Genomic DNA, 23080 nt, shown 5'->3' with positions numbered 1-23080 from the left:
CAGGAGTAGTTTTACAGCTGTCAAGATGATACCTATTCTTCTTTAACTAGATTAATTTTGTATTAAGTTCCTCCTTTCAAGGAAGCTCAGTTGCATCATGAAATTTGACTGAAACCATTAAACTAGCTGTCTGCCTTTTTACAATGTGTTTAAAGCTCAGAGGTAACATACTTCATATACAACATTTTCTGTAGAAATGGGGAAGGCATGAAAAAGATGTTCTTATAATTACTAAGTTGTCGCATTACATTTAATCATGAATATCGTTAAAAGACACCCACAAGAACACAATGTTCTCCTTTTGCAAAGAAAACCTGATGTGCTATAGCACCTCGTGAGATCTCACCAAGGCATCTGAAGTAGTGGTGTGATTCCCTGATATGCATCTTACTTGTCAAGGAAGAAAACATCTAAGCAGCTTGGAATCACAGGAAAAACTCAGGTTGGAAGGGCCACAGCACCTCTGGAGGTCATCTGGTCCAACCTTCTGCTCAAAGCAGGAATAATTTCAAACTCGGATGAGGTTACTCAGGGCCTAAGACAGCACATTGTCTTTGCTTCTGAATGCTGACTTCTCGAGATTAAATATAAATGTAGAGTAGTACTTGTCAATAGCAATATACACACTTAACTGGTTGATTTAATTATCTGAATAGGTATCCAAACAATTGGACTAGTTGCTAGCAGCCTCTTAACTCTTTGAGACAGTGATTTTTTTAAGTAATCTTGGGCCAGTTCATTCCTTTATATACATTTAAAGCTAAATAAAGTGAAACTGCATAATTTTGAACTTGGGCATCCTTCTGCTGCTGGATTCTTCCACGATGCTGTGGTATGTTCTGCATGCATTAAAGCCAATGCAAACAGTGGAATTCACTAATGGATTGGGCTCCAAGTTTAGTTTTAGAGACACGCTCTTTTCTGAGGGAAGGGGCAAGATTGCATCAAAGAAAAATTTTGGATAGCGGTAACTGGGCCTTTTACCAATAAGTATTTTATACTTCATGTATCATCATGTTAATTTAGTGTCTCCAGGACAAGGTCCATGTATCTTTGTTTTCTTATTTAAATTAATTTCTTAACAAATTAGCTTCAAAGAGCTTTAGCTTTTCCTGGTTCTAAAGCCACAGAACAAACACATAAGATTATCTTGTTGACATCAGCCAGGAAAATTTAGAAAAGGGAATTAAGTGATACTGTTGGTATATAACAATACAGAGTTTTAACTTTCATTGTGGTAACGGAGACATTCTTAATTCTTTGAATGCAAAACCATAAATACCAAAACAAGCATTACATCTGACCAGCTGAAGCCCTGTTTGTGATATTAGCAATGTGTTTTCTGAATACCAGAGATCTTTTCCAACTCTTTTATGCTTTGCAGAATAGTTTGCCTGGAAAAAAAAAAAATACAAAAAGTGAAAGGAAAAAGGGGAAAAGTGCCCAAAGTGCAATGTGTTTTTGATGCCTTTGGACAAAGCCTACTGGCTTTTCTTCAACAGTGTGCAAATATCTATATAGCTCATTGCAAAAGCAACTACACATGAGCCATGCCAAGATCTTCGAGATGTAAGCCACTATGAAATGAGAGCAAGAGAGCACACGAACAATTGTTTCTTGCAGAGTAGAACCAAGACAGTGACGTTAAAGTGTGTGGGCAGAAGTTGTAAAATTGAAGGGGGCAATTAATATATGCAAACATAAGCTCAGAGCAGTGAGACTAACAGAGGAGCCAGGCTTTCCAGACTTTACAAAGCCTTAAGTTCTTCATGCTTCTGCTGATTTTAAAAGAAAAAACTAACTACATAGACTATCTCTGCCCAAAAAGAAAAGGGAAAAGACAAAAAGTGAGGCCATGCAGCAACTGAGTAGTCAGTGGTCAACAGTCTAAGCTTTCGAAGGGAAATTTTTAAGGACGGTCACTAAATGCCATTTTAATGAAGGACAGGATTTGTCCTCTAGCATTCAGGGGAAATGCTGTAAGTTGGACCAGTCAGCAAGAACTTCAGAACAGATAAAATTCTAGATAGTCTAACTACAATATCCATAAAATGCCAATTCCCACTGAAAAAGAGCTTATTAAGTCTCTCGCCTGGAATCAAGTTTGAGTTTCTCCTTGCTAAATATGTCATATGAATGTTAATTTTAGACTTTTGAGAGCTCATCAATTTACACTTTCCCGTAATAATTTTTTTAGTATCTAAAATATGGGAAGAGACCAATTAGTATCATGGACACTACACTGTCTGAAATAAGAACACTGTTAAATAATGCATGCAACAACTTCTCATACAAGTAGTAATTAGATTTCTAGGATTACTTGAATATTATAATAGTAATTTCATAGCTGTTACTATTATTAATTTTAATAATCTCAGTTAACTGGTGATCAGTCCCAAAAGAAGTGTCAAAGAAATGAGTTATGTATCTTCATTTTTGCTAAAATATTACATTACACAAATTATGGAGTAAATAACAAAATGCCATTAACTTCCCAATGACTTACAAAAAAAAAAAAATTACTTAAAACCACAAAGTAGTGTCAAAAAAGCTGTTGCAGTCTGAGTTGAGGGATGAGGAGCTGCTGATCAGGTTAAAAAAATTCATTTAGTTAAGAGACAGTCGTCTTCATGGGAACTTTCCTTGCGTGACCTACTGGATTTTATTTTCTCTCTCGTTTTTTTTTTTCCCCTCCCATCCAGAGAATTTATATGATAAAATCAGTTTTCCTAGGACACCATAATTGACATCACAGTATTCAAATGCCAACGATCACGTAAAGCATCAGGCCATTGTGACGGTTACAGCGACCCAAAGCACCGGACTGGAGATAAATACAAGACTGCTTCATGGTTACTTATTACACCTTTGTGTATAGCGGCTCTGAAAAATTTGCAGCTAACTCCTTCCTTGGAAAGATGACAGTGCAACTCTTATTAGAATTGCTCATTAAAGAAATACGCATCTTAGGAATGAAACGCCAACAGAAAATGAGAAGAAACAGATGGGAAGACGGAAATAGATTGCCTCAACCTTTAGGCCTCTGTCAGGAATTTATTCTGCCTTTGAAAACATTTGGTTTAGTCTTCTGACTCAGATTTTCAGAGGGCTTTTATAATCCTTCAGTAGCACACCTGTCGGTTAATCCCTTGTTACAGTCTATCGTGGATCACCTCATGGGGAGGAGAGCTGATGGATACGCTCCCAGCCCTCCGCGGATTGGCAGGACGAATCGTTCTTTGGGTGCCGAGGAGGACACGCTGGAGGTCAGGACAGCTGTGACACAAGCTGGCACTAGACCAAAGGACCTCTCTGCCCAGATAAAGACAAAGCAGAGCAGAGGATCTGTGATGCTTCCCTGCATCCTGCCTTGAGAATGTATTATATGTTTCTACTTCCTATACATACTGCGTATTTTACTTTTTTTAGTTCCTTTCCTTGCTTTCTAAGCTTGCGTTTCAGACTCTCCTTTAGCAACACAGTAAGTTTAACCTTGCAATGTTTTTCCATGACCAGGCCAAAAGCCACAGGTAAGCATAACTGGCCTGATTCTAAAAGAAACAAGTCTTACTCCAATGTAATAAAGGTGTTTAAAATGTGGTGAACCTGTGCATTTCCACTGCCTAAATCACCACAGACACATTGTGCACTTTCATGGCTTTTGATCTTTTTCTTTCCATTTCTCTCTGGTTTTAGAAGAAATGCAAATAGACATTCATAACAAAACCTAAGAGCTGCCTTTATCTCTTTTTCTCAGAAAAAGATAGATGATATCATTTTAGGGAAAGTCAAGCTAAGGTAAAATATACAGCTACACTGTTGTAGAGACAAAAAGAAATACCAACTGGAGATTTCTCTTAAAGTTTTATCTTCTTCTCCCTCTTTTCTTTTTTTCTCCTACTCCCTTAAGTCTAAAATAAATTTAAATACTTGCTTATGTTGCCAGAGAGCAGCTTATGTTGCCAACATAAGTATTCAGGAACAGAAGCCAAACCCTGTATTACTGTAAAACAACAGTAAGAAGGTAACAAATAGGTGTGCATGCACCATAACATCTTCAACTCCTTCCATATGTAGTCCACCCCATAATTATTTCTCAACAGAGTATCGTGACAAATGTGAAAATTCCTGTCTTCTCATATACATCTGCAGAGCCTTGTTTTAATTCTGCAGCTCGTAAGGTTTGTAGCACTGTATCAGACATCCCTGTTCACTTTGCAGGCTGCAAACACCAGAATTTGTGGATAGCTTCTTAAAGACATGATAATGAGGTGGCTCTTCCATAAAATCTACTGAAGAAAATCACGTTGTGTTTTTTTTTTTTTTTTTTCCTTCTGGCAGTACCCTCAGACATAACAAGATGGTAATTGTGGGGAAAGTGGATGTGTAAATGGTGATTCACTGTGTACAAGGTGAAAATCTGACACATTACAGCTTAAAATAACACTTTTTACCCTCTGGACTGCAGATTTGTAGATTTATTTTTATCACTTCTTAATTTTTTTTTTTTTTAAACACATAGCAAAATTGCTTTGAAAAAGGGAAAACAGAAAACATGTAAGAAAATCCCTGAAAATGTAGCTGGCCTACAGAAAAGCTGTGATAAGGCTAAGGTTGCACGCTCGCTCGTGTTCGAGTATTACTGAACGGCAACCGAGGACCTGTCGCTTGATACTCCAGGACCTCCCCAACGAGACTGGAGTGACACAAGTCCTCTGTACTCCTCCTGAAGCAGTTTTGTTTGTGAAACTTCATGCTCTTGTTACGAAGGAAAGCATTTATTGCAACAGAAGAGAGTAACCCAGGGATCCGTGGGGATACGAGTCTTCACAGCTTTTGCTTTCTTAGACTGATTATCAGTTTGTAAGCATATTAGAGGGGACAGGGATCTCTTAGGAAAAGGTAACACCTCTTTTTTTTCACCAAAGTGCCTGCGGATAGACCCTTACTTGTTTTGCAGGCCTTACAAACGTCCAGCATTGGTTGCTTTCCAATTCTTTTTTTTTTTTTTTTTTTGAGATTTAATCCCTCATTTGAAGCTATCAGACTTCTAAAACAAAGATCCCTCATGAGTGAATTTGTTGCCAGCACTCTTTAAATAGCAGCACATTAAAATCAAAGTTTTGACTCCTGGCACAGCGCCTTAATGGCAAATGGCCTTCTCAGGGCTGTAACTTGTTCAAGCTGGAACATCCACAGTGCTATGGGTGGAGATGGAGCATCAGGAAAGTGTTTGGGGAGGAAAGGCAGACCTTTCCTCTATCCAACACCCTCTTATGAAAAGCAATCTGCCCTTAGCCAAAACCTCAGAAAGAGGCTTGCTTGCTTGTTTCTTCCCAGTTTCCTTTTTATGGGAGAAAAGGAGTGTTCTGCAGTGATGCAAACAGGAAAGGATCGCTCTCCAGAGGAGTGTGACTCCTCTCTCCTAATAACAGAAAAGGCAAGCAATCTAAGCATTTACAAGAATTTGGAGCAGAACACAATCCAGATTCTTAAATTGGATATGCTCAGTTGATCTCTTGCAAATTTGCCCACTTCCATTTGGAGGTGAAACTCAATTCTCAACCAAGGGTTTCTGAAGGGACAGCATTTGTTTGTTTCTGAGGTGAGAAATCAAGGCTCTATGTTCCTCCAGTAACATTTTATTGGGATAGTCCACTGTTAACCGCACAATGCGTAAAGCAATACTAATCAGCTAGGCCACCAGGAATGAAGCTGATCCACTTGCTTGTCTAGGCTCTGACTTTAGATAAAGGAATGTGCATGTATAGAGGAGGAAAAAACTCAACAAAACCAGAAAGATGAAAGCATAGCTTTGTGGGGCTTGGGTGTACTTTACACCTCAAACGCATCACAGCATAATTTGAGCACTGCAACTGCTATCAAACATTCTCGAAAATATTGGCACCTGAAGCCTGATGCAGGGACGCCTGTTTAATTACTACTCTCAGGCAGTACGTCTGAGAGTCTGGAAAGAAGGTATTCCTTTCATTGATGAATAGAAAGTATTTATTAAAATGTAAACAGTAAAATCAATTACAGATTGTATTCCCAAAACAGACAAAAAAAAGCAGCCTCAGAAAAACAGAGTGTTTTAGCAGAAATGTGTCTTAATTCCTTTCCAAAGGTGAAAACAACAAACAATTACTGATAAAGCATCTGCCACACTATGTAATGTTTCAGTAATGCCACAGCTTTCCAGTTAAAATCAATGCTAACTTCAAGAAAAGCATCCGTTACCTCAGGAAAAGAAAACTCGAGATTCCTACCAGAGATGCTTTCCAACTTTCTTTACTAACTTCAGGGAATCATATTCCTCACCTGCCGAGACCTTTTCTATTAACTAGGCCAATTCTAAAATAAAACGAACTATTATTATTTGTACATTCCACTTATTAGCAATTGCCATATATTTACACCATGTCTTGCCTGTTTTTTTAAACTAATAACAAAAATGTGCCTATGTTAAAGATCAAAATTTAAGCCAAAGAGTCAAGAACTAAAATGCAGAGCTGAACTGAGGACCAAGGCAAAGCTTTATCTGAAACCAGATTTATATTCAGTGACTTCTAGCATTTGTGGAAATGGCATCTGCATGTTCCTCTGCAATAATGAAAATGCAGTTCAAGTAGAAAAGGATACAGCACCCAAAGTAATTTAGATTCTACCTTCTGAAGCCCAATTCAGATTTACAATCATCAAACAATCAATTTTAAATAAGAGGTCCTTGAAAAAGAAGAAACAACCCTAAATATTCCTGTCACTTTTATTTTCCCCTGCATCTGCAGTATCTGATTAGTCAAAACTCAATTTTCTAAAAATTACTGTATGTTATTTTCACGCAGCAGCAGCTGTGTCATACTATGGTGGTACGTGATGACTACATTTTTTAATTTATTGCTGCTTAGCGTGTTTCTCTAAAACCCTTGAATTGTACAAGTAATCCCACCTACTATCATTTGTATGCATTTACTGAACCTCAATGAAAGAAAAATCAGCTGTTATTTTTAAATGAAGAAATATTTTCGTCCCCTTGTAAATTTGCATGTCCTTTCATAAATTTCACCATATTTTTTTCCAAATAGCTCGTCTTTTTCCTCCTTCAAATATCATGCCCACTTCTTCCACAATGTCAACCAAAAAGCAGCTGACTATTAGTGATGGATTGCCTTAAGATTACAACAAAGCCAGTGATGAACTTTTATAATAGCCCCTTCTCTCCAGTTCTTCAGGAGGTATTAATTTGCCTCTAAATTAATAAACTAAAAATGTGGAAGCACAACTCAAGGGAGCTAAGACAATTTCATGTTATTCTAGCAAGTTTGCTTGAGGAAAACATAACTTTTTCCCCATTCTTGGGCATTGAGGATTCATGCTCTCTTGCCTTCTGGGTGGAAGATTTTGCCAAAACCCTATTTTTCCCTGCTGAAGGCACAGCAGCGTGTTTAAGAGTTACCGGAGCTGCAGAAGCGTAATCACAGTTGTGGGCCCCGGCTCACAGGATAAGGGTTGTGCTAAGGGCTGCACAACAGTATCCCACTTATCAGCACACTGGTATCCAGTCACAGGCAAAGGCTTTGGGTCTCTGTTATTTAACACGGTATAAATAGATTCGCAAGCCAAAATGACGGACGAGTCATCTGATAAGAAATATCACTGTTTAAAATAGTAATAATAGGAAAAACTGAGCAAGCAATAAGTGACATCTAAGATCTTACTTACCATAAATTCCTGTTGAAATACAGGGAAATGCCTGTAAAACAAATGAAAGGAAAAAAAAAAATCAGTGGGATTTCTGTTTGCTGAACTTCTTATCAAAACCAAGGGTATTTTTAAATGCCTGTTTTTCAACACCCAGAGATTACATGTTGTAGCCTTCACTGTTAGGGCAGTCAATTCACAGGCATTTTCATGTCATTATATTAAACATATTCCATATGTTTTCCTTGCTGCCATGTTAATAAAGCTGCATTTTTTTCCTCATCTTAAGCTGTGAGCAACATTTGAACCCAGAATCGTTATTAAAACTGCCTTTTGAGCTAAACACTAATGCCATGAGCTAAAAATTAACACCATAAGCTAGTACAGTAGAAAAAAAATGTCACATTCTCTGGGTAGAGTTAGACAATGTTTCTTCAGTAGTAAAATAAGCTTGGCCAGCTTAAACCCTGCCCTGCCCTCCCCTGCCTCTTTGCCGTGCCCTCGTTCACTATAACCTCCTTTTTTGTTTCAGATCCTTTCATTTTTAACCTCTGTTCTTTCAGACATGTGTTTTATGGTGTGGCCCAACACACAGCTGTACCGGTACAAGTGAAAGGCTTGCAAACTGGTGCAGGGAGAGGAACTAGAAGGTGCTGGGTGAAAAGGAAGGGTACATTTTTGGGTCAGCTTGGACACCAACGAAAACGCATTATGCAACAGAAGATGGTTATATACACTGTGCCAGCAAGAACGGCAATTTATGTTTCTCCTAGCTGTACGCGTTGTCTAGAGATTTGCATTTCCGTGAGCCAGAGTCAGTTTTCCACCAGGAGAAACCAAAGCTGTACATGTTTCACAAGAGAGACAATTTTCTTTGTGTGCCGCTGATATGTGATATCACCTTTGCCTCTCACCTCTGACTGACAGCGAACACAGCTCAAAGGTACAAGAGCACCTGGGACCAAAGTCTCAAATATCCACCCTCAGGCTCCCTCCAGATCTCCTGGCGATGAGTCATCACACAAAAGAAAGGAATTCTTCTTTACTTAATCACACAGGAAAACATTATTCAAAGCTAATGCTTGCTTTATATTTAACCAGGGAATTAATTAGGGAATGGTGATTAAGAAAGGAGAGGTCTAATGGAAAGAATACATTCTGCCCTCCCCTCTAAAAATACTTAAGTAAAATAAAGTGGGGGAGAATTATAGTCTCATTCCTTCTCACAACCACTACAACTTACATCCTGAAAAATACTTAGCTTTGTAGTTTGTACCCAATAAATCACAATGAATCAGCTCTTTAAGGAAATGAGGAACGGAGTAGGGAAAAAAAAAACCAAAAACCAAGCACCCAACACACAGACACTGTTACAGAGCTCAGGCTGAGGTGGCAACAGATGCTCCAGCAATAAGAGAGAAGCATAAATTTTGTCCAGTCTAGCAACAGAATTTTAAAATTCACCACTGTTGAAGTTTCACATATGAAGAGATAATTGCTCCCAGCAAGCCTTTTGTTTTCAGGTTTTTTGCACAAGTAACAGCACGTGCTTTAGATACTCTTGTCAGCCACAGGGAACAAGTAACCAAGGATTCAGGTTCCTCCTTTCACTTGCCCCACAACTCTGGGCAAGGGGAAACAATCTTCCAGCACCACCGATACCTTCAGACCCCTACACGGGTGCAAAGCCACCCACCTGGGAATCACACACGGGCTGGGGAGGCTCTGCGACCCCAGGCACCGAAAGGAGCACCGTGCGCCGGCTCCCCTGGCATCGCTGCAGATTTATCACCTGCGCAAAGCAAAGGGTATCTGCCTGCGTCCAAGCGAGATGCATCCACTCAAAGTCCCGACGGTGATCTTGAAGGGATTTACAAGATGGGCCACTGTGCTCTGGGACAGGCTCAGCACACACCGGCAAGATCTCACGGTAGCCGTGCTTACTGGGGCCACTGGAGCCAAGTGCCTGAAGGAAAGCCTGCAGGCTCCAGGGGACTGGGCTGCCTTTTCAGCTTTGCTCAGAGAAGAGATTAGGCAACTGCGTTTTCAGCATTGCATAGCAGACGCTTGTCGCACTTGTTCATCTTTGTTCACAGAATACGCTGCTCTGAGGCTGTTTAGCAAGCTTTAGCTGGCAATTTGTGTGTTGTGCCTGTTTCTTAATACCTACTTTAAAATTACTGCGTAGACATGTCATAATCATTACCTGGCTTTCAGTTTCTGTCATGCACCTGAAACATATCTGAATGGAGCTACAAGAGTGTGTAAAAACCCATCAAGCTCCTAGCGAATTCCGGTCTGTGCCATAACTTAGATGAGCTCTGCCCTCTCCCTCATTCAGAGATGATCACAGCATATAACCAGCAGATGTAATTTCTTAAAATGTGACAGCGCTTTTATTCATTCAAGAAAGGCCCGTGCCCGAGATCACATATCAACTGTGTTTCCTCTTGGCTCCTAGGGAGACAATTTAGTCTAGATGCCAGGTTGAAATTACTGGCAGAGCAGTAATGGGGAACTCACAGCATGGATATCAACATACTACAGTATTTGGCTTATGGACAAAAGATGTTAAGGTTTCTAACCTTTTCAGTGCATAATATAATCTTAATTATATATTTGATTTCAATAAAAAATTCAATTTCACAGTAGGAAACATTCATTCCAATTTCCAAAATAAAACGTTTCTCATCTTAATCTGTTGCTGGTAACTGCTGCTTATTGACTAACCTTTAATTTCTTTGCTACTGAGATAGCGTGTTTGCTTTACTTCGGGGCTAATAAGAAATGCTGCCCTGACAGCACTCAAAACGGATGCAACTCTGGAGTAAAACACAAGTAATAACGGCAAGAGCTTCCTACTATGCTGCTGCCATCATCTAGAGAAAGAGGCCAAATTAAATCAGCTGTGTGAATACTGTAAGACTGAAATTGATTTAATTCCTGTAGGAGAGGATGTGGGCACTCAGCCTCTGGTACTTTTTAATCTAATGTTTCTTTACTAAGGCTACAGCAGCAGCGCTAATTAGGATGAAATGTAATGCAGTTTCACGAGGAAAATTTACAATAGTCGCCATACGGAGGCCAAGTTGGACTCTAAGACATTTCAATAAGAGGGACCTGAGTATTTAAATACTTAAGGGCTTGTCTACAACAAGGGGTTCTAGTTCACACTGAGCTGCAGTGTATTAACTGTTATACATTAGATGAATACAATCGCTATGTCTACATGACCAGATGCCTCCTACTGCAATCCTAATAATTGCTTCCACAGAGCAAGGACTTTCTTCAAATTAAGGGCTCGGCATTCTGCACTGGCATCCCAGTGTCATTTCTGCCACAACCACGCCACATACAAGGTAAGCACTTTTCTTCCAGCACATAATACAGCAGACAAAAATAATATCAAACACAAATTGAGCTTTCTCTGATATCAATGCATCGCCTCATGAAAGTGGACTCTCTAACTAATACTTGTGTTTGAGAGCCATTCCTTCATGCAGCTTTCATTACCGAATCTTCAGAAAGAACTCACGGTATTTTAAAAAAAAAAAAAATTTTTTTTTTAAAAAACTAGATCGCAAGTAGAAGCTCCTGCGCTGCCTGCCTTTATCCCCTTGACATTGCTAGGAGTTACCTGTTCACAGCCTCTCTTTCTGACCTTCTCCCTCTTATTTGCCAGCAAGTAGGAAGTTGCCCTGGGTCTTGGCTTTGAGCACTGCACCCGCGCAACTGTATTTTCCATAGTGACCGAGAAAATGATATGCAGTTATTTCTCTTTGCCTGCTTTTTAGGGATGAAAAATAATTAACTTGCCTTCCACTCTGAAAGACTGTCCCTACAGCACCTTAGCAGCATTAAGAAATTGCTGAAGTACTAACACCCAGACCAAAGAAAAACCCAAAGCTCCAAAACCTAAGTGCCAAAACACTCTCCATGTCAGATAAGCAGAAACTTGAATCCTTGCTTCAGCAGGAGGAGAATGCCCCTCTCCTGCCAAATCAGAGGACCTGACCCAAAACTCAGCCAAACTGTGCTCTGTTATAGGTTATATAAATATAGTTTACTATTTTTAAAGTTGAACCCAAGCTTTTGTTTTTCAGCTTCCTTCATTTATACCAGCACAGTATGGTAAGATGAGTTCCTCTGTGTGGTAGGCATACTTGTCTTAAAAGTAGTAGAGCGAGCACCTTTGCTAGATGGTTCGTCTTGCAGCTGGCAATTGCCTCATGAACTGAAGTGGTAGGTGAGTGGGCAGAGAGAAAATTGCTTGTTTAAGAGCAGCCCTGACAACACTGCTCTGCTGTGATTCATAAGGGTGAATGCCAGAGGGACTCTGCAGAGGTAAAGCACAGGGTTACAAGGTAAAGCTGCCTATGCTAGAACGAGCTCTGCTGTGGAGAGTTAAAGTATAACACGTGACTTTTCACACCTTAATTTCCCATGTCTGTTTTCAAAAAGTTCACTATAATGTAAATATACATTTGTAATAACTTTGTAGGACATCACAGATTAATAATGTTCTGGTTTCCTTCGCACTTGGTAGTAACCTCTATGACTTGTCATGTCCACCTTAAAAAAAAAAAAAATTACTGCCAAAAGCCTATACTTTCTGCCAGAAAAAACAAACATGCTTAGATAGCATGCTATGAATATCTTTTAACATGCAACACCAAAAAGCTGTGGCACATACATCATAGCATTATGACGTGCTGTTATCAAGACTGTGCCACAGCGCTATGAAAGCTAAGTATCAGCTAAACCACAAAGTAAACTAATTCAAATGGTATTGATTGTTTGAATAATGAATAATTTATTTTCATGACAAGATTTTATGATTTGAATCTAGTGGGTGGTGAAGAGGTGTGGTGGGGAATATAGTGGTGTATGTTTATCACTGAGTGCACGTGGTCAAGGTGCCGCAATGGTAGGGAATGCACAGGACTTCAGCCAGGAAATGAGAAGATGGGAGAGAGCTCTGTGGGGTTCGACACAGGGCGTTTTTCATTTCCCTTGTTTGGCCAGTAATGTGCATTTTGTAGTCCCTACTCTCCCCTAGGTACGGCTGACATTTTGAGATGAATTATGGTTGTCAAGATGGAAGACGAAACAGCAGAGAAAGCATGGTTCTAGACAAAGTTAAAGAAAACCTTTCTGTTCTTTTAGTGGCAGAAAATGATATTTAGCTATCAGCTGCACATGCTCCAAACCCATTGTAATCATTATTTTAAATGTACAAGCAAAGGGATTCAAAACTGGAAACCCTTCAAAACTCATCCATGCCCACCCTGGCAGCTGGTACACACAGACGTAACACCAGGCGTGCACAACAGTGCCACTTACCTGCAGCGGCCCACTCCCCACAGCGTTTCAGCATGGCATTAACACCCAGTACTCCTATACCCCCTTTATATTAAATCATCTCTGCTGTGCAGATGCCGACTTGTGGTACACAACCGCAAATAGCACCGTCCATGCCCACAGTTCATCAGGAGGATGACCTGTAGAGCTCAGGGACACAGTGAGAGGCACCTAAGTGCACTAACTCTCCATCCCTAAGTCTAGCATCAAGCAGTGCAAGTGAGCACCAGGAGAACCAGCAAATTACTGTTCCTTTCACCTTGCCGTGACCATTAGTCTGCCGTAACTTAACTTCTGTGAATCTAAACGGTCTGAACCCAGTTATAGTGCTATTTTTCAGTGTTCATCAACTAACTTCAGTATCAGCTACACTGATATTCCTGTTGATCTGCCAAAGCTCCTAAAAAAAATGGGTACCTTAGATGCTTTTCAAAATAAATTGCTCCATAAAAATCACCTAATTCCAAAAAGCACAATAAACCTATAAACTTCAGGGCCTATTGTACCTCTTAAGCTGCATAAAATATTCACAGGGTACTTACATACATATTTAAGATATCAGTGTTGTGGTTTAACCCAGCAGGCAGCTAAACACCACACAGCCATTCACTCACTCCTCCCCTCCCCAGTGGGATGGGGGAGAGAATCAGAAAAAAAAAAAAAAAAAAGTAAAATTCGTGGGTTGAGATAAAAACAGTTTAATAGGACAGAAAAGGAAGGGAAAATAATAATAATAATATACAAAGCAAGTGATGCACAATGCAACTGCTTACCACCTGCTGACCGATACCCGGCCAGTTCCTGAGCAGCGATTGCTGCCCCCCGGCCAAGCTCCCCCCAGTTTCTATACTGAGCATGATGTCACATGGTATGGCATAGCCCTTTGGTCAGTTTGGATCAACTATTCTGGCTGTGCCCCCTCCCAGTTTCTTGTGCACCTGGCAGAGCATGGGAAGCTGAAAAGTCCTTGGCTAGTGTAAGCACTGCTTAGCAACAACTAAAACACCAGTGTGTTATCAGCATTATTCTCCTACTAAATCCAAAACACAGCACTATGCCTGCTACTAGGAAGAAAATTAACTCTATCCCAGCCTAAACCAGGAAAATCAGTAACATCAAACATTCAGAGTCAAGTTTTGTTACTTTTACTAGCTTAAACTTATACCAAACCATTTCATAAACCACTAACTATAATACTATCCTGTTGCCTTTTAAAAAAATCCTTCTACTACTATTTGGAAGAAAAAGAAAATAAAAACTTATGTTAATTCCCAGTCAATCTCCTGCCACAAATAATTTAACAAACAACAAATTTTACAAGTAACTATCATTCAAAGAAAATTTACTTAATAGAAAACTGTAATGCAATTCCCTATACTGAAAATGAAGCAAAAAAATTAAATGGAAGAATTGAATATGAGAATGTTTAAACACAGTTTTCATTAAGGACCATATTAGCATGTTTATTAATCTGTCTTTAAAGAATGCAAAAGAAATTATTGCCTCAAAAATGAGTCTTTTGAATACGGCAGATCACACACAAACCTTGAGGAATTCACATGAGCTTCCTCATTCACACACTGGCAGGTTCATTAGCTGCAACATCCAGCTGTTCAGCATGGTCAGAACCACTGGGCACGCGAGTGCCAAAAAAAGTGTAGTAGCAAGGGGAATTTGCTCGTAGAAACATAAGCATCCAGTTATTTTATATGACTAAAAGCTTACATGCCACCTACTTGAAGGTTCTCAAAGGATGCTGATAAGGCAACTACAGTTGAAGTTCAGATTCAGACCCAACATGAAACATCCTTTCTATATCATGGCTCAAGACGCTCCTATGCACCTTTTTTTTCCCAAATGTAAGTCAATATTGCACAACAGAAGGACAACCGGTTTAGAAAATGATACACAGCAGTAATCGAATTCAAAGTAAAAATCTAACAGCTGGATGGCAAATGATTATTGATAGAGAGGACTTATCCCAAGGCTCCTGAAAGCTGACTTTCAAATAGTAAAAATGATTCACAACAGGTGCGTAAAGAGCTTCATCGTAACTCAGAAAACACAGAAATCCAAAACAAATGCGTCGATTTTTCAGAGGATCTCCACAAGTTTCCCCTGCTGGTCACACTTAAAGAGCGCTCCAGATAAATACTTACCACAAAGACTGCCTTTTTTCTTTTAAGTCTGTTTGTTTATATAAAAGGGCAGTTACTGAAGGAGGTCACCTGGGAGGTTAAAAGGGCCAAAAGAACATCTTTAATATTTCCTGTTAACCAAAATAAATAGATCAAGGGGCTGCAGGGGAGGATCCTCCTTTGATAACCTGTTTTGTCACAAAAGTGGCAATGTTCTCATTGTGTGTCTCATCTCACACGATGAGTGACAATTTTGTTTAATTTTTACTGAAATAATTACAAACTTCAGCCAAAGAACACTCAGTCAACAATGAGAATGTAGGGAAAAAATACTGAGGAATCACTACCAAGATTAAAAAATTTTAGTAGCTGTGTATTCTAACTTTGTATGAATTTATAAGAGATTATTGAAGACACTGAAACCAGCTCCTACAACGAACTATGCAAGATAGTAGAGCATTGTAGTATGGAACGAACTTAAGAAGATTCACTACTTGAGGAATCTCACCAAATTTTTATTTTAAAATTTGCAAATTTATTATTTTTCAGTAATTAAAAGTAATAGCTCAGTTAACTGCCTGGATAAAGACCTGGACTGAAAGTTGGTAAAATAATTTGATTTACCCAAGTATAAACTCAGTTGTGGGGTAGGTGTTGTCTGTTTTTTTCCTAAAATATTTGCACATTTGTAGTTAGAATGAAAAGCTTATAGGGGAACAACGGACTAACCGCTTAGTATACATTTTTAAAAATCATAAACCATTTATATTTAGGAATCCTCAGAAATGAAATTGTATGTTCTATAGAACTGCTTTCACAAAAAAAAAACCCAACCCACAAAGAAAAGCTGGTCATGTTTCAAACAACTGCAGAATAGCTGAGGTTGGAAGGCACCTCTAGAAATTGTTTAGTCCAACCCACCCGCTCAAAGCAGGGCCACCTAAAGCCAGTTGCCCAGGACCATGGCCAGCCAGGTTGGAATATCTCCAAAGGATGGAGTCTGTAGACCTCTACGGGCAACCTGTTGTGGCATTTGACCAACCTCAGAGCAAGAGAGTGATTTCTTAGTTTAAATGGGATTTCCCGTATTTCAGTTTGTATCCATTGCCTCTTGCCCATTGAGCAGGCACCACTGAGAAGTCTGGCTCGTCTTTACTCCCACCCATCAGGCATTTATATACATTGATAACATCTTGCCACTGAGCCTTCTCTTCTCTAGGCTGAACAGTCTCTCAGCACCTCCTTTTGTGAAATACAGTCCAAGCCCTTAATCATCTTGGTGGACCTTTGCTGGAGTTGCTCCACTATGTCCACGTCTCTCGTACTGGGGAGCCCAGAGCTGAGTAGAAGGGAAGGATCACCTCCCTTGATGCTGACAAGTCTTCCTAACGCAGTCCAGGAGGTTGGTGGTGGTCTTTGCCTCAAGGATGCGTTGCTGGCTCACGGTCAACTTGTTGCCCACTGGGACCCCCAGGACAGCCTCTGCAGAGCTGTTTTCCATCTGGTCACCCCCCAGCATGTAGCAGTGCATGGGGATATTCCTTGCCAGGGGCAGGACTTTGCATTTCCCTCTGCTGAACTTCACGAGGTCCCCCCTGTCCAATTCTCCAGCCTGTTGGGGCACCTCTGAAAGGCAGCACAACCATCTGGTGTATCAGCTGCTCCTCCCAGCTTTGTATTGTCTGAAAACTCCCTGGAGTGCTTTCTGCCCCATCATCTAAGTCACTAATGAAGATCTTTAATAGTATCAGCCCCGCTATTGGCCCCTGGGGTACACTACTAGTGACTGGCCTCCAGCTGGACCTTGTACCACTGACCGCAACCCTCTAATCCCAGCAGCTCAGCCAGTTTTCAGTCTACCTTGCACACAGCAAAAAACTATAGACAGAAACATAATAATTGGGTTTGTAAGACAGCATCTGCCTAGGATGTTCAGAAGCCGTTGCAGTTGAAACACCAATTAAAGCAGCAAAAGCGCAGATGATGAGGGGGAAAGAATAAAACACCAAATGAGAACTTAGAACAGATTTGATTTTTTTTTTCCTTTCTATACCAACCCATGCCAAAACAGGCTTGAAATGAATGACAAACTGATTTTGAACCACATCTGTGATGTGCTTTTAGCCGCAGTAGAGAACAGTTACGAGTTTCCCTCATGCCGAAGAGCAAGAGATTAAAAATCCCCTTGCCTTTTTCAAAAAGGGAAAGGGACATTCACCTACATGCCCCATATTGCATCAGCCTCTCGGCACCGCAGAGCATGGAGCGGTTGCTAGGTTTGCCTCTAAAGTCCCTGAGCTATCAGTGTCTAATTATTTTGTGAAGAAGAGCTGGAATATGCAACTTCTTTCACAAGAAAAAAACACAGATAGAGCCCTTATTACTTTTTTAAATGAAGGATATTTTCAGAAGACTAATATAGTATGTTTAATCATACTCACTTCAAAAAACCCCTGCTGTATTAAGGGACTCAATTCTTTAGCCTCAGAGGCCACCTTCACAGCAGCATTTGGGCATCTCACCCCCACTGGCATATTTCTACTGACAAGATCCTGCCGGACCCACTGACCTCATCTTACATGTGTATCGCTAAGAGGAAAGCCCGGATCCAGCTTCATCTCAGTTAAGCCATTTTGAGGCTGGACTTCTGGTCTAAGGTTCTCTCTACAGTTAATAAAGAGGGTAATTCAGCTGTTTCAGGTCAGATGAATGGCTCTCGTGGGGAACCGCTGACTACAGAGTGAAGCTAGATACCTAAGCTAAATTTAGGTGAAACAAATCTCTCCCTGAGCACAGGAAATCATACATGTTTGCCAGAAAGCATATTCAGGAACTCTCTCTTGAGTCCTAACCACAGGAATATTCTTTCCATTGATTCAATACAAAGTTACTTCTAATGAAAAATGATAGGCCAGACTTCTCCAGCTTCATGAGATCATCCCGTACGGTAGTCAGCCTCATCGGTGTGATGGCAAAGGAGAGCTTAAAACAGTCCAGGAAAAGCTCTGTCTGGCACAGTCCTGCCTCACACAGACATACTCACACGCCAGCACCGAGCAGGCACCTCCAAGGCCAGCAAATGCACTCTGTTTCTCAAAAGGGCTAATTAAGAACTACACTGCATCCTCAGTCTTGTGCGCTGGTCTCATTTCCAGGAGCGCAGCTGTGAAAATCAGATCTGCTGGCCACAGCGCAGGCTCCTGGTACTCCAGGGTGATTTCCACCCCAGGGGATGCAAATGCTGAGACACACATTGCGCTCAGAAGATGCAGACACTGCAAGCCTGGCCCGAGCCCATGCAGGCTGGTAGGAGAGGACTTACCTAATGCAGCATTAGCATTTCCAGCATATAGGTCGTTACACTTACTAATACATTCTTAACGAGCTCAGATTTAGTGTGTAGGGCCCTGATCCAAATCAATATTGTGCCACATCTACAGGTCAATGCTAGCTTTACATTTATAATGTTTTCAAATGAAAAGAAAAAGGGATAAGAACCCACAAGACTATATTAGTATAAAAACATTTGAAAGGAGATACTCAGCAGCAGAAGTATTTACTGACTGCAGTGACAATAACTGCTTCATCCTTAACTCTAGGTTAGCCTGTCCTTACTGATTCACCTAAACCAACATACCCAAGGAAACCCCGCTGCACCTTTTACTGTGGTCTGATTCAGATCTGAGCCAAACTTGCAAGAAAAAGCCATGAAATGACATTACTGTAGTATTGAGATCATTCTCTGACAACTAAGAATAATGAGGTAAATTAAGGGCAGATGGAGGTTGAGGCTTTCCTCTAAATGTCCTTAATTTTGTAGGTTTTAGACATACTGTCTCCTGAACCTTGGTGCAATTTTAGTTTTACTATTTGTGATATTTATAGCTCCCACTTATATAAGTAATATGTAATTTTAATGCAGGTCTAATAGTTCCCACTGCCATTGACACAGATTGTAAAATGAAAAAGGGAGGATACTTTGTTGAATAAGACGCTGTTTTATTTCCTTCCTACCACCTCAGCCACTGCGATACAGTGGGTTAATGTCTTATTTGGATTCCAACCTTGTCAACACATCAAAGATCCTCCCAGGTGAAGAGGAGCAGGGCTATGCAATTGATCTCCCCTAACCTGTAACGTCTGTGTCAATCTGGTCCAGGGTGAGCGACTGAAATGCATGTTCCTTTTTGAGAGAGGTAAGAGTGCTGCTGATTGCCTTGAAGAAGTACATGATGATGAAAGGTATGAGACAAGAGTAGACCTTGGGAAATGTCAAGGGAGATCACAGTCAAAATTGCCTTCTTTATCCAGAATAAATAACAGCAGTTGGGATTACACGACTGTAATTCTGTTGAGGAGGTCTGGTAACATAAATCACGATAAAGACGACTTGAGACTCTTTTTAAAGACTAAGGAGGTTATTCGTATTTTTTAACTTATTTTCTACTGTTCCCAGGCACAGTCTCTACAGGTGTTTCTATGCTATCGTGAGTCCCCTCAATACAGTATTTTTCCCCGCCCTATTTATTCTCTGCTGTCACCCCACTCTAGCTTTTTCCTTTCCGTCCTTCCACAGCCCCCCAGATGACAGATTGCTGCCATCCGCCCCATTCTGAATTCACTGCTTCCATTAACGCTTCCCTTACAGCTGTGGCACATCTGCTTTCAGATCCACTTTATGATTTTTCCTAAGGCCCTGCCTTGCTTTCAGCATTGCTGGAGCGCCTGTGCAAGGAGAGCAGCAGCTACAGGAACCTCGTCACCATCTGTGGCTTGATTCACAGCCATTGCAGGCAGCAAGAAATCCTCAACTTCAACTGCAATCCAAATCCAATTTCTACTGTTTTTCCTCTTTCAAACTGCTGTTGAATGACACAAACAAGTTAAGCTGCGCCAGTATTGACAAAAATAGGTCAACAACTCGGGATACCTCATTTCTGGTACAGTGGGGTTACTTCAGAAAATGGAAAACAACACACTGTCTGAAACAAGGTTCTGGAAAAATCAGTGGCAATGCGTTCAACGGGGCACTAGGAAAACGAGGAGTCCTGAAGAAAGGCCAGTCCAGGTTTGCAGGTTCTGACACATTTCCTCATTTGGAGTAACCCCAACAGTGTTTCTACCAAGTTGAATGAATCTGCATAATGTCTCACTTGATATCAGTAAATGTGTCAGGATACATCTCAATAAAATGTCAATGTAAGAAAGGCCATCACACCCATGGGGGAGCAGGGCGGGACGACCCAAACCTAAGAAAATATGTGTATTTTCTCTAAGTTCTTCCCACTTTCATTCCCTTACAGACATTTATTCTTTCTCTTGATAGGTGCTGCTGCAAAAATACAAGGTTAACAATTCTAAATGGAAGTGTGGCTTTAATTTTCTATGTTGCCCTGTTTAATATAATGATCCAGACAGATTTTTGTATTGGATTCAAGTAACGCTTAATGCTTTGTCAAATTCTTCCTGTTTTCAAATGTTAGTAGAAGCAGCAAAACTAGAGAAAAAGCATACAGATTTCTCTCTCTCAAAATAGGTATTTCCCAAATGAAGGAAACTGCACAGAGTAATCAAAATGGAACAGAAAAATATAGCTATCACTTTGATTTCCCTGTCTTTTCTGGTTGAGTTGCCCTCAGATGGCCCTTTCATTTTTTAAAAAAAGCATATCGAGATCCTTGTGCTGTTGCTTTGAATTTTTTTTTCTTAAAGGAAAGACAGACATGAAAAGGTCTAAACCAGAGATGCATTATTATTCAAGAAACGTTATAAGGAACAACCACTTGCATTACTAATACTTTATCATTCATGCAAACCATTTAGTGTGAGAGACAAAAGCAGCATATATACATGTAAACAGCTATATATACCAAATCGATACCACTTCTGGAGAACAAATACAGCACATGGGGGGGAAAACCGAACAAAAAACCCACACTGAAAAACCCAAAGCAGTGAGGAAAATGAATGAAATAAAGAACTTGTATCTGTGGATGGTAAGGGTTTAAGAAACTGGTTTTACGATTTCTTGTTTTCAGCAGCTTTGAGGAGAATTAAGAAATAACTGAAAGGTGGTCTACCATGTGCTATGGTAAGGACCGTACAAAAGCAAAGGGGAAACAGTAGTGTTAAGGCCCCAGTTCTTCCTTCTGTCTTTTCTCCAAGCTCCCATTGATTTCAGCGAGAGTTCTGCACATGCAGCAACTCCAAAACGGGGCTCTAATTGCTTGTGTTTTCAGACTGATGCAAAGGCATTAACACAGAGAAATTTCCATTTGCGCTAATGGGATCTGTATGGCCAACGATACTTGTTTTTCTTTCTGGGCATATTCCCCTGGTTCTTGTTCTTTTGAGATCTGCTTCAACGGAACACTTCTGTCTTGCATTAAAATACAGTTACGAAATTCATAACTAAACACTACTTTAAACCATATTGTTTAATCTATGACTTTTCCTCTGACAAGTGTGAAAACGTGTGCAATATGACAGAAGGTTTGCTATAGTAATTGCATGTTGTGATTGAATGATAGAGTAACAACTACGGAAATAACTGTCTTGCTGAAATTGCTGCAGAAGGTAAGTTGCTCCTGTACAGTTTTAACTTATGCACCATCTGTTTTGCCAGTCCTTTAAGCGTTCCTTTAACCGGTTAAGGGATTTTATTGTTGTTCGTATAGGCATTGCCACGCTTTCTCGGACCTTTTGCACCATTTTACTTTGGAAGGAATATCCCTCTGTCCCTCTCTGCCTCTCTCCCCTCAAGCCCTACTCTCACCACCTAGGACTCGTTCATCTGCCACCCACATCTGACAGACCTACCACCCATGTTTGCTAGCTAACATGGCAACGATTTAGGAAAGAGGAGATTATATATGGGCAAAACGTGTAGGTCTTTTTGAGTGTTTTTCCAGTAGATGGAGACACATCCACAAAGTGTTTATTTCTTTAAAAGCTGACATTATTAACCATCAGTTCAAGAATAAAGTAATATTCCAAAATTACTATCATAGTCAAGACCTACCCAGTTGTGAGAGAAGAGATATATTTGGATAATAATCACATTGTAGACTTGAATTAAAATGCTAAATCATTTGCAATATAGCACTAAGTAACACTACATTAAACTTAACAGATTATCAAGACTCTAATTCCATATTAAAAAAACAAACATCTGAAGTTAAAAAAAAAAAACCCTGAACAAAAAACCTCTTCAGCTGAAGTGTATGCATTGTCCCCTTTACCCATCAGCAAAACCCTACAATGAAATAACCAACACAATAAAACTGTGTTATTATAGTGTGACACACAGTGACAGTACATTACATTACAGCAATAAGAACTAAGGGATCCTTCAAATCAAACTTGCAGGTGGACAAAAAAAAATAGGGGATATCAAATGAAACCAGTGTGTTGCAAGTTCAAAACAAACAAAAGGAGATGCTTCTTCACATAAAGCAGAGTGGATGCCACACAAGAGAGAAAAGTTTATGGGAGTTGAAAATCAATATTACAAAATGCACCTAAGAAAAAGCCAATGAGGGATTTAAAGCATGAAAATAAAATTTGTGGATCATAAAGTCCCTGAGCAATGAAAAGCCGGGGCTGGGAAAGCGTTCTAACAACTGTCATTAAATGCTTGCCCTGTCCTTACACTCCTCACCAAGCATCAGCTCTTGGCCAAAGCAAAGGCAGGGCGTCAAACGAGACAGACATTTGGTCTGATACAGTCTGGCCATTCATACAGTCTTCAACAAACTTTCTGCATAGCTATCATGAAAATTATGGACAAGCTAGCAAAAAGAGGGTTTTGTAGGTTAAAATCTGTGAAAATAATGAGTTACATCAGAACAACAATAATTGCCAAATAGGAGGAGAGCCAC

The 23080-nt window shown here is 40.1% G+C and overlaps 1 protein-coding gene across 1 annotated transcript in view; it reads right to left on the bottom strand.

Moving 5' to 3' along the window:
• MACROD2 (mono-ADP ribosylhydrolase 2) overlaps positions 1-23080 on the bottom strand; it is a 905314-nt gene that overhangs the window by 294742 nt on the left and 587492 nt on the right. Inside the window, exon 7 of the mRNA XM_075708098.1 lies at positions 7723-7753. Coding sequence (XP_075564213.1) covers positions 7723-7753 — 31 coding nt within the window. The remainder of the gene's footprint in view (positions 1-7722; positions 7754-23080) is intronic.

The sequence above is a fragment of the Pelecanus crispus genome, chromosome 3 (assembly GCF_030463565.1).
Source record: "Pelecanus crispus isolate bPelCri1 chromosome 3, bPelCri1.pri, whole genome shotgun sequence".
Taxonomy (NCBI): domain Eukaryota; kingdom Metazoa; phylum Chordata; class Aves; order Pelecaniformes; family Pelecanidae; genus Pelecanus; species Pelecanus crispus.
This window is presented reverse-complemented; position numbering and strand designations above follow the sequence as displayed.